Genomic DNA, 13,081 nt, shown 5'->3' on the forward strand with positions numbered 1-13,081 from the left:
ACAAGGTCAAAAAATCCCTGCCAAACAAACAGAGTCCAAATGACATCAAGTTAGGCCATCACTTGACTGCAAAGCTCCAGAGAAAATTCATAGCCCCCACAAATCCCATGTCACATAGGTGCCAGCTCAGGGAGTGGAGTTTTCCTTTCAGATCAACACCGACAGCTCTGGCTGAGTGAGGTGGTGAGGGGCAGTGGAGCTGTCAAACAAACACCTCCTCCAGAGGCAAAACCCACCCTTGGACTGGGACATCTTCTACCTGGGGGGCAGGTGGAGTAGGGGAGGAGAAGGGGGATGTAAAGCACATCAGTCAAAACCTGAATTCACTGAGCCATAGCTCCAGTGACTCTTGGTCTGCCATTGTGTTTTAGCCAAGTGGCATTGAGGTAGTCAAGGTTGGGGCTGCAGTAGTTGAGAGCTACAGCAGGGTGTGTTGTCTGAGCTTTGAATGCCAGTACCCCAAGCCCTTTTAAAATTTTCTTTAAAGACTAAATAGCTATTTGCACAGTTTAGAAAGGTTTGTGCTCCTAGACAAATTCCCCACAGAAACATTTCCACTGGATTTCTGTGCCTGTCCTAGCTTTACTGCAGAAACAGCATAGGGAGAAGAAGGAAAAGAAAAAAAATTCCCAGAAAAACTGCAGAGATAGAGCCCTAGAAGAGGCTTCATCTGAGAGCTGCATGTATTTTTTCTTCTGTGATGCTTGATTTTTGTTGTATGGTGCTTCATGATCCCCTCATGAAAAATGGTACAGAAAGCATGATTTTTTAACTGCATGTGAAAACTTTAGTCAATGATTGGGGTCAAACACACGTTGAAAAAATCTAGGAGTGCCACTTTTTACAGATTATTTTCCTTTTGTATGTGAAAATTCCTAACACTGCCTTTTTCACTTCGAAGGTGCAGTATTGAGTTTTCTTTTGAAGAGGTACTTTGCAATAATTAAAAATCAGGAAACTAATAAAAAGGGGGGAAAATATTAAAAGATGGGGAAAGCTTGTGCATGGATGCACAGGTGCCTGTGTACACAGCAGTGTCAACGCTAAGACACAATTCTGCAGAGTCCACACAGGATTCATCTTCCCATTGCCCTGCTGCTGCTTTTACTCAGGGAAGTGCCCCTGTTTCCCAAGACAGCTGTAACACAGACAGCACTGGCAGCAGGGCTGTGCTGGCACTTGGAGGCTGTGAAGCCAAGGAGCCCTTGGAGCTGCCCCGGTGCTGTGGCTGACACTGCTCCTGTCCCCGAGCAGCCCCTGTGCCATCAGCCAGAGCCTCCTGAGGACGGCCAGGAGCCAAGGTGAGAAACACACTGGTGAACACCACACAAAACACCATCAAGATAGGCTAAAAAGCAAGAAAAGCACACATTAGCACTTCTGTGATGGCTCCAGAGGGTCCACAGGACAGAGGGGCTGCAGCCCCTCCGAGGCCCCATTTATGGCCCCTGTGCTCAACCCACCTGGATCCCGACAGCTTTCGGGGATCTTTGTTCACACCAGTCTGAATCACTGCTCTGGGGACTCCTCACTTCCATTCAGCAACACTGGATCAAATAATACAGCTGGTTTTTTATTAATTTATTTTTTATTTTTACTCAGAACACATTAAAGGAGTCTCCTGCAGTAGGAAATGAATGATAGACTCGGTTGTTGATGGAGAAAGCAAAAAACTACCTGCATATGATATTAATGTGATCTTAAAATAGTGGGAAAGTTTTCTTTTATGACATTGACAGAGAGGCAATGATTTTGAGTAATGCAGGTTGATGTGTAGATGCTTTAAGATTAAATAAGTGCTATATAAAGGCCTGCCAGCCTGAATTCTAATGTGCTATGAGACATTTTGCATATTTAAGAGTATGCAAAATGTCTTGTACCACACTGGAATTCATTCTGACAAGGCTTTATATAGCATTTATTTACACTCATATTGTACTTTAAGGGAGAAGTGCAAACGCTGGCTCCGTTTTGAATGGAAGTAACAAAAGGCAACGCTAATTGCTCTGTTTCCTCCTCCAAAAAAGAAAACAAAACCAAAAAAACCCCACAACACAAAAAATAAAATAAAAGCAATCAAAAGTGGAAGCTTGTTTAATATTGCTCTACCATCATCCTGAAAGGCATAATAATTTGAGTTACACATCTGAACTGATTGGAGTTACAGAATCATATCTCCTTTTTGCATTTAACAATATATACAATATAAAATAAATACATTTACACAAATGGACATTGGTTGGAGCACACGGTATGATACACATCACAAAAATATACAGTTGATTGCTATACAGATGTGAAGCCCATCTACAGCTATAGACATGTTTGTTTTCATTTGTTGTTTCGTTTCAGTTTTTAACTACTGGCTATTATGCAACTCCTGGATTATTATAAGCAGTTTAATTTTTTTGTCCTTTTGCGATCTTTGCACGATAAGACTGCCGTAAAATGTTTTCCTAGGCAGGTAAACAGAGACGCTTAAATAATTAAAATACAATCACCAACACCCATTTTCTCTTCTATAAGAAAAATAGCAGTTTTAATTTTTTATATCTTTTTATGTTATCATTTAAATGCAAAATAGTGGAATAAATACAACAATCTGATCTGATTGAAACAAATGTGTAACTTCTGGGAGTTACACAATCATATTGCTTTAAATAAGAAAAAATTAAAAAATGAAGCAAAAATAGAAATTAAATTGTTATGGCTAAAACATACACCCTTTGAAATTTTCCCAACACTTCACATTAAGTAAGTGGTCTTGAAAGAACTCTTCTCCAGCAAGGTTTAAGATGAACAACATTATAAAGCCCGTGCAGTTTTGTTTTTTTTTAGCTAAGTTTCAGGTAATGGTTTTACAGTCTTGAGATACTTGTTCTTTTGCAGCTCCAAAAAATTACAGAAAATGAAAACTAAAGTTTGCACCGTGTGCCTTTAACACATCTCCATTTTTTTGTGTGTTTTTTGTATACTTCTAGTTGATTGGCTTTTGACCCTGAAGCCCAAGTTCTTTAATGTGATACAGCAAAAACAATATTTATATTATATATTTATATATATATAGTGTACTTGAACAGTAGCAACTTAAACCCTGCACAAACTTTCTGGAAAATAAACTTTTTTTTTTTTTTGCACTCTTACATATATAAATAATCTTATAGAATCAGCACCTTTTTCCCAGGAGTTGTATTTTCTTTTGACATTTTTCAAAAGGGATGTGCCAATTTCTGAACTCCTATCACAGCTATAAATTTCAAGTTATTGACCATCTGAATGAATTGCTAATGATGATTTACCTAGAATCACACTACAGTCACTTCTCTACTGAGAAAACACAATCTACAATATAGTCCCATATAGCTAATGATAGATACACAGTTTTTTTTTTTTTTTCCTAGCATGAGGCCGAGAGAGCTTCGGCCCATTGTTATTTTGTTTAAAGCACACAACGTAGCAATAGTTTTGGAAACTTGTCCGCACCAAAAAAGTTTTGCAACAACACAGAGCGAGTTAATAACAACATCTGAGAGATGATTGAATAAAAGCTATATTTACAGCATTTAAAAATTAGACTTATCTATAATCTTGAAATATTCAAAGTTTTATTTCTAAGCTATACATTGGTATTCTATAATAAACTGTTACAGAAATTATCCCTTGTTTTGAAAATATTATGATTTCAGTGTGTATCTGTTCATAACGAGTATTTGTTTGGAGTTTCGATCTCTTAATTATTACTAGGAAGAACTTTATTACCGGTAAGGAATAGAATATACTACTGTAATCTCCTGAGGAATTGTACATCCAATATTGTCTCTAATTCTACCCTGTGTCTATAAGCACACACCACAAGAATCCAAACACCACAAGAAGAACAAGACAACAGTCTTTGAATGCAACATAAAAATTCAGAAAAGCACAGCAAACATGAAACATTGAAAAGCTGAACTACATTTCTTTTGTTTGTTAGGATTACAATTTTAATTACATCTGTGTACATAGAATAAGGATGTTCACATAGTACAGGGAGCAGCTACTAACACTGGTACATTGGTATAGCATTTGATGGAGGTTATTGTTTATTGGTTATTTAGCAACTGTAGTTTTCTGGGGGCATCTAATCGGTTTATACATTAGATTACACCTCGTAACAGTCTTGAAACTGACTGACTTTCATGCTGTGACAATACTGGTTGAAAAGCACATATACTGGTTTAGCTACTTGTTAAAGATCGCCATTTACAAAGGAAAATCTAAATCAATAAATAAGGTATAGAAGTGTTACAATTCTTCAATTTGGTCAGAAGTCTACTACTCTGATTTCTTAATTTTGCAAACGGCGGCATTTGCCTCATGGCCTCTAAGCTACTATTGGTTCATGGGGTTTTTCTGCGTGTGAGGTTACAATTTTGCAGACAGGCAGCCGGATCTGTTCCTTTGCAACTGAAGCAGTTAGAAATCACCCCCGCGCAGCCGCTGTCTCCTGACACCCTTACGGATTGGGATTTGACATGGAGCACTTGAATGGCAGACTACTCGGATATACTGCAGGTGTAATCTAATCCTTTGAGTCAGTGAACATTTAGTTATAAACTGGAGCTCATGTTAAGAAACTGGATGTTTTGGACCAGACTGGCACACAACATAAATTGCATCCGTGATAATATGCACCTTCCCTTCGACTATTGCTTTAGTAAGATAAATTCCCACATTAATAAATGGCTGAAAACTGGTAAAGCTGGTACAAAAAAAATCTCCGTTAGTAAGAAGAAACAAAACATTTAAAAAAATCTTCCTTCAGGATTCATTTGTCCTTCATTATTGTTCATCATTGTTCAAGCCAGCACAAAAATGCAGTATTTCTTTCTCTTTAGTATTGCATGAATGAATAAAGCTTAAACTATTCCCTGAAAAAGTTACATCGTAGCTAACCTAAGAAATATCTGGAAGACTTGAAAAAACAATTAAGGAATCAAATGGCTGTAACTGATCTAGATGGAAAATGCAATGATAAGAAGCAGCCGATGCATCGTCGCTTTAGTCGTCTAATTAGAGACTGCTCCTATGAAATCTAATACTGCATTCAGTCAGTTCATCATGTTGTACTGTACTGCTAGGTACGGTGCTTCTCTCTTTGATTCCTTTGTCATTGGGGACATTATGGTTCATAATAAGTTCACTGGCATCCATATTATGGATTTCCATCCTTTGGCAGGCCTGGCTTCCATCTCTCTTCAATTAGAGACCTCTTTTAAAAAGTTCAGCAGCAAAGGAAAAAAAAAAAAAAAATAAAAGAGAAAAAGGAAAAAAGGAAAGGAAAGAACAGAAAGGAAAAGGGAGAAAAGGAAAAGGAAAAGAAAAAACTGCATCAGAAAGACACAGAAGAAAAAGTTGAAAGCTGCTTCACAGTCTTGCTGCTAAATATCAGTGCAGTCATTTAGTCATTTTTTCCTTAATTAAACACTAAGTTTCTTTGCCATTATTATCCTGTTTATTTTCCCTTTTTTTTTCTTTTTTTTTTTTCTTTTTTAAAACGTGCATGATGGGGATGCCCATGATGCTTTAGTCAGACCTTGGCCTCCAGCATTTCCAAAAAAAGTTTGTGCATGGGGACTTTGCCTTCCAGTTTGATGTTGTAGAAATGCTGCACAGCCTTGGTGGAGGTTTGCCTCAGAAGAGGGAGGGTCATCAACATCTTGCCTGCACGGCGTGGATCTTCCATGTGCTGCCCGGCCTCATAATCCTGCAGAGCCTCATGTAAGACATCCTGAAGTTTCTGCACTGCCTCAACATCCTCTATGTGCATTGAGTCTGCAAAACAAAGGAGCAACAGGAGGTGTCAGTCTGGTGTGCCAGGAGTTTGATAACGCTACTACGGCTTTTGATAACACTTACACTGGTTCTGCCCATCCTCTTTCACAAAGAGGGAAGATAATTACACATTAATTTCTGTTTTGACCTTTAGGAAAGTGTATGGAAGTGCTGAGGAATTACAAATGTACAATTAACTCTTGGGTAAGTAATTCTTCTCCTCATCCTCCTCAAACAAGTGGAATAGTCACCCTAGGTGCTCCCCAAATCATCTGTATGATTACTGCTTTGAAGGAATGACAGTGCCAAGGGGCTGAAGGAATGGGGGGCTGCATTTCATCAGGGAAATAAGGATAAAGCAAGGATGCCCTACAGTGGAAAAGCTCAGAAAAATTCTGTGTCAGGTTCCAAGGCTGCCCACTTGGAAGCCATGGCCATCACCAGTACTCAGAAACACTTACTGTGGGATTAGGACTGCAGCAACACAAGGGAAATGCAGGTTTGAAGGGATTTCCTGATAGGTTTAGCAAATTTTCTCTCCCTCAGGCATATTCAGGCAGACAGGCAACACTTAGCATGTTCCTGAACAGCTTTTGTTCGGTGAGGCTAACATCTCCTACAAGATGTAATCCTTCTCTCCCACCCCCACAGACAGTGGTTTATCTTGTTAGTGTTGGGGTTTTGCATTTTTTATAGAAGACTCAAAGCAAACACCTTGCCCTGCACCTTTGCAGGTGAGATGCCTTGGTGCTGTAAGTATTGAGTGACAGGCCAGACGCAACACACACCAGGAACTAAAGTGCTGCATGACCCGAAAAGATTAAAGCAATGGAAGTGTGAAATAAAGAGAAAATATCTAACTGAAATAACTGCAAACCCCTCAACTGGATAGATACAGAAAGTGAAGATGTCCCTGAGAACATGCAGTTACTGGACCATGCTGAGATTACTTTGGATGAACAGCCCTAATTCTCTGACTTTTATGTAGTCATAAATGCCAAAAAAACCCTGATGTGGTCCAAAGTGAGGTGAATGCAAGTAAAGAAAAACAGCTGGAGGTGAAAGAGGCCACCAAACAGCCCCTATCAGATACCAAAATTGGGATGGTCAACAGACTTTCAGAGCCAATAAAACACCACATGAAAACACAACTGCTGGAAGGGGGTACAAGCCCAAGGGACAAGCCACACTGTTCAAGGTTTGCTCAGCATGAAACTGGGACATGGAACAATTAAAGTTTATCTTTCAAAACCTCAATATAACACTGCTTTTGCATCCAAATTTTTGTGTTTGGAACAAAACTCCTGTTCCCAGAAAGAATAAGAACTAAGGAGCTGGATGGTGAAGAACCCACTTCCATCATTGTTTCCATGCCCTGTAACCAGCAGTCTGATGCTCTGGATCAGTATTTGACAGGGCCTCATGTTTTACCCTGCTGAAGATTAAACATCAAATTTTGCACGTGCTTCAAATATCTGAATTACATTCACAGAATTAAGATGCATCTAACATTAATTTCCTGAAAGCTGACATGGAACTGTTTCCTCAGATAATTAGGCCAGATAGTAAATACCTGTCTCCTTTCAAATACAAACATGTAAACTGAAACACAAACCAGTAAGTAACAGGTTAACGAAAAGTGTTCCAGCTCTTATTGTCACAACAAATGTGCAAATAGAAAAGAAAAAAAAAAAAGAAAAGTTACAGCTCCTGCTCTAAAACAGACACTTAATTATATACAAGTTTGGATCATTTAGCACGTTTTATTGATTCTGATGACAGTTTATCTGTTAATTACACATAATGGAGTCCTATGGGAATTTTACATGTTTAATAATTCTGAATCTTAGTGAATACATGCTCTAAGAAGCATGCAGCTAAGACACACACTGCTGGGATGTGATGCTGCACATCAAGGCACACTGTGCTGAAAGCACAGACACAGAAATCTCCCTCTTAGGGATAAAGGAGGCTAAAACATTCTGAAAAAGATGACAGGCAAATATTACTCCTAGCAAAATTTAGTTCTAATTAATGTGAGACCATTCCCCGAATCCATACATTTTTGATAGTTTTCTAATATGGTAATTTTGTTCAGTAATTCTGTGTCAATAAGAGAAAAGCCCTGAATTCTGTGTCCTACAAACAGATGTAATCGATACAGACATGCTAACACACACATACAGACGTGACTGATGTCTTAAGCACTGGGTCCAGCCACCAGGCTTAATTTGGAATGCAATCTCCAAAAACACTGTTGTCTTTGCTCCCTAACTCTTTACCAAATCCTTGGATATTCAGTGCTGGGCTACAGAACACACAGTCTGCTATTCCAAGTAATTTCTGCATAAACCATGTGGTGTTTGTGCAGAAAATACACACCTTTTCCTCCTCTCCCCAGATCCACAATGCCAAGGCCAGATCTGCTGGGGAACCAAATAAGAGCAGTTTATCTGCAACAAACCCTCGATGAGCCAAAGACTGACTTTTCTCATTACTTGTTTTTTTTCCCCTTATACCATACTGCATAAAGAGACAGATCTTTCTGGAGAATGTGACTGTAAAGGTTTAGTTTTTAACCCTTTACAAAACTGGCCTGTTTTATCCCAGAATCAGTATTTGGAACAGTAACCATAAGTTTGCAAGTAGATGGATGGAGTCCAAACTAAATATATTTTTCACACAGAGGTGAAACTTGCCTAAGATGTTTAACTTTGCAGTTTGGAGAGCAATTCAGCCTGCAGCATTAGGAATATCTACACTCTCCATACTACTTACAATGAAAGTGAGTGAGGAGGGAAAAGAACACCCCCCAGAAAGGAATCAAATCCTGCCCTCTGACACAGCTATTACATTTCATGCTTTGAAACTCTTCCACTGTGTGAAAAACATCCAAACACAAGGGCTTTTACCCTCTCCTTGCAGGGGTGATTGTGTACCATCCCTCTGATAAACAGGGCAATTATTTACAGGGAGAAGTAATAGTACTAAAGCATTTAATGGATTTGTTGCTATCTTTGAAATTAATTTAGTAGCTGGGAAGAATGTGACCAGCCAGCTCTCCACCCCCAAATGGTGGCTCATGGAGCAGCTCAGGAAGCTGTGCCCTGGGAACAGATTTGGTCACAAGGAATGGGGCAAGAAAAAACAGCAGAGAGAGGGGCACCTCCAGTGGTGATTAAGACTTCAAACTGTTCTTTTAAAATGGTGATTTATCTTGAAAGATTTAAAAATTATGTAATCAAATTACTATGATAATTTAACTCCCCACTTACAGAGAAGATTCCAACTCATTTCAGCTGTATTCATTCTAGGGTCTGCCAATGTTTAAATGCAAACTCAATAAATCTGTGCTATTTAATTAGACCATGATTCAGCTTGCAGATTGCTCAGGAAAATATTAATCTCTACAAAAATCCTTCTTCAAGTTTTAGCCTTGTAGTCTGGAACTTCCACTTTATTCCTGATATTAAACAAATGTAGATCTTAATCCCTCAGGTGTAAGCCTTTGAAATAAGGGAAATGGTTGAAAATGCTGAACTAGCCAAGGGGAAAAGAGGAGGAAAAATAGAAGAGAGAAATCTTTTCAGTAACTACAGACTGGCAGATGTAGAAGTGAATTCAGAACAGGCTGGCTCACTACTAAATATTGCTCATGCATTGGGATGAAACCAATCCTCAGTAAGAACCTCTATAAGGAAACACAGACAATTTGTGTGACAATCTATAAATAAAGAAAGAATTCACAGAAAATATGAAATTGAATTGTAAGTGAGTTTGGATTTTCTTCTTACACTATGAAACCTTTTTCTTTATGGGTTGGTTTGGAGTTTTTTATAAGGGGATTTGCAGGCAGTCTGAATAATTTACAATTACATCCCACACAGGTAATATCCAGAGGAAACCTACAGCCAGATGTAACACACTTAAAAACCAGCACCAATATAAATAATGAAATTAAACAGGTGATTTCAAAGTGTCATTTGAAAGCCAGCTGAATTTGATGGTAAATTTCCAAAAACTGATGATACCAGGCTGGTGAAACTGAAGACAGACAAACACAACACTTGTTGATACAACTGCTGAGAGCATGGGATTTTTCCTGGCAGGGAAGAAGTTGTTCCTGATCAAAGCTGCCCATGGGAGAGAGCAAGATCAACATATGAGAACATGGAATCATTGAGCTCTGCTTGGAGAATCTCATTCCATCCTTGCAAATGCTTTCTTTCCCCATCACAGGATGGGAAAATAGAATTGTAGCTCCTCTGATCAGTTGATTGATCAGATCATTGCACAGAAATAGGAGAAAACTGGAGTTCTCATTCAAGAAAAACACTGCAAGGTCCAGACAGAAACTCAGATTACAATCTACCTCATTTAAAATTCAAGCTTCATCTCAAATGCAGCAAACAAACATCCAGCCACCCAGGAATAATTTAGAATGCATCACAAAGGGCAACAACTAGCTAAAAATTGGACAGCACCTGAACTAAGGGCAAGGAAACCTCTCAAAACCTCACTTTGAGGAAAGTTAAAGGCTGGTATCTATGTGTTTTGTATATAACATCACTCAGAAGTGGAAGAAAACCAGAGGTCTTAAGTGAAGTATTTCTTTATGTCAGAAAATTCAGACAGCAAAAAGAAAATAGGACAGTGAATCAAGCAGAGAGCATGCAGCAGTGAATACACACTTTAAAATGCTGGTAAACCACACTGGATAGGTAGATAACACTAAGCAGTTGAAATACAGCAACTGCTGTGATGTTTCTGATTCCATACAGCTGAGCAGTTCACAAACTCAATCTGGAGAAATCCCTTTAGAAAGCTGTATGATGCTGGAAGAACTGGATGGGATCAAGATTAAGAACAAAAAGCAAAATGGTTTTTGCTTTATGTAAGGATGAAAAAAATCCTTATTTGGGTATGTCTCAAATAAATGAGGGTTTTTATCTAGATTGTACTGCCAGTCCAAAAACACCACAAAACCCACTGCAGTGTTTATTAATGGGTGAATTGTTCTCAGAACTACAGAACCCCTTCCTCTCCCCTGAAACATGTGACAGATTTACACAAGGACACAAAGTGCCTGTCCACATTGTGTTTCTGTATATTTTTATGAGAAACACAACACAGTGACATTTTGAAAAGCATACTGCTTAAGATAGAAGCAACCCATGGAAATTGCCAATCACAAATCAAACCAGGTTCTTGGTTCCCTCATCCAGCAAGAAACCCTGTTCTTTTTCCATCCAGAGCTGGAATTACCCCAGACACTTACTTTGGCCTTCCCTGTGTTGGGTAAACAAATATACTTCATTTTGACCTCCTGTTTTTCCTGAGTAGAGCTGTTTGCTGGGATCTGCATGGTTAGGTTAAGAGACAAGCACAGAGGCAAACAGACTATTTTCCCTTACAAAAGAATATGGCAAAAATTGGTCTAACATCTGAAGTATTCTATTGGAAACAGGCACATCAATTGGAATAGATTCTGAAAATGAGAGGAATAAATTAAGAATCCCTTGTCCATACGAATTATAGGCAGTGAAAAACTAAAACAAAGGCTTGTGTGATTGATTTTTGTGAATGAGGCCTTAGTCTGGATTGCCCTGGTTTGGCCTACTTTCCAGAAGAGATAAAAAGTCTCAAAATAGTTTTTAAAACACAGTGGGAAATGAAGGCATATAAGAAAAGAAATTACTTCATAGAATGGGGACCTTATTTCAGGGACTACTGGATTAGTAATAAACTAAAACCACTGGCAAAAGGAAGTTACAACATAGTAAACCAACATTTTCTTTTTTATTCCTGAAATGGCTTACTTTCCACTAGGAGAGGTAGTGAGGGCAATAAATGCAGGAATATTTCCTGCAAAGCAGAACAAACACTATGAACTGGTTCAAGACCCTACACCATAAGGATAATCAAAGCCTGGAAAAAAGGGAACACAAATGATTGAGCTGGGGGGTGAGACACCAACTTTAAGAAAATGTTGAATGAAGACTTCAGAGTACTTTTTTATTCAAGATGTAAGAAATTACCACAATTACCACTGAGGGGAATTAAGTTTGGCCTCACTTCTTGCCCTTTGTGACTCTCATGCTACTAACATGTAAATACTATCTGCTTATTCCCTAAGTGAGAAATTCAAGTTACTCAGTTATTAGAGCAGCTTCCAGAAAAAAAGAAAAAAATTATTATTAACAACTGATTAACTATTAATTAACCACTGATTAACTCAGCTGCCATTTCCTAATGCCAGCATTAAGCAACTGATAACAGTTATTTATTTTCTGTAAGAATTGTGGGTGTCATCTATTTGACTACATGAAAATGGAATATGACAAATCAACTGTTTGCAAGCAACATGAAAATTTTGACTTTTCTAAAAATTTGTTTCCATGCTGTACTATTCTTTGTACAAAACTACATCAAAGACTTAAGACCTTGCTATTTATATTTGTCAAAATAAAGACTGGTAATACACCTTCCACACCCAGCTGTGTGTGTGTATATATATGGCAAGCCAAGATGTATCTTAATCATGAATTCAAATACTAACAAGATGACCATATAAAACAAAATGAAAAGAATGGACATTATTAGACATGAAATACAGTGTGTTGTGACATGCACTGGGAATAAAGATGATATCCTGTGGAGTTAGTGATTTACTGGGCTCTACCAATTAATTTCTATTATGATAATATCATATAATAGTGATAGCCTAGTGCTCTCAGTACACTGTGTATGGAAAGCTAAAAAACTTATAAGAGCTTAGTAGTTTTTTATGAGGATGAGATGATAGTGTACCTTTACTGGCACCAATATTGATCTGCACTTCAGGATGCTAAAATGCACAAGGTACATTTTGATTCACACTCCTTCTGTACTGAAAGGGCTATTTTAAAAAATTTTTTTTTAAGAGAGTTAATATCAAAGACCAGAAATGTGAGGGTGAGCAGAAGTTCTTTCCTCCTTTTTGTGGTACAGGCTACACAGCCAATATTAGCATTTAAGGTTAAATTTTCAACAGTACTTTTAAGTGCCTAGCATATACATTTGGGCCACATTTTTCAAGATGCCAGCAGGCTACTAAGCAGATGCACAGAGATCAGATTTTCAAATGTGCTGATGTATTTTAACACTCCAGCTCCTTACGCTGGGTCTTAGATGGGAACTGAGCCTCTCTTAAAACTCTGTTGTGACTCCCAAGCTCGTCTACAACATTTGGCCTGGAGGTCCAATTTAGTCCTTACTGATGAGACAA

The 13,081-nt window shown here is 38.2% G+C and overlaps 1 protein-coding gene across 31 annotated transcripts in view; it reads right to left on the minus strand.

Annotated features, from left to right (window-relative positions):
* Window positions 1-2,078: 2,078 nt before the first annotated feature.
* ESRRG (estrogen related receptor gamma) overlaps window positions 2,079-13,081 on the minus strand; it is a 368,929-nt gene continuing 357,926 nt past the window's right edge. For all 31 annotated transcript variants that reach the window (XM_079328601.1, XM_079328613.1, XM_079328597.1 and 28 more), the window contains one exon: window positions 2,079-5,814. In XM_079328601.1, coding sequence (XP_079184727.1) covers window positions 5,570-5,814 — 245 coding nt within the window. In that variant the 3' untranslated portion in view covers window positions 2,079-5,569. The remainder of the gene's footprint in view (window positions 5,815-13,081) is intronic.

Source organism: Erithacus rubecula (assembly GCF_903797595.1).
Source record: "Erithacus rubecula genome assembly, chromosome: 2".
Classification (NCBI taxonomy): domain Eukaryota; kingdom Metazoa; phylum Chordata; class Aves; order Passeriformes; family Muscicapidae; genus Erithacus; species Erithacus rubecula.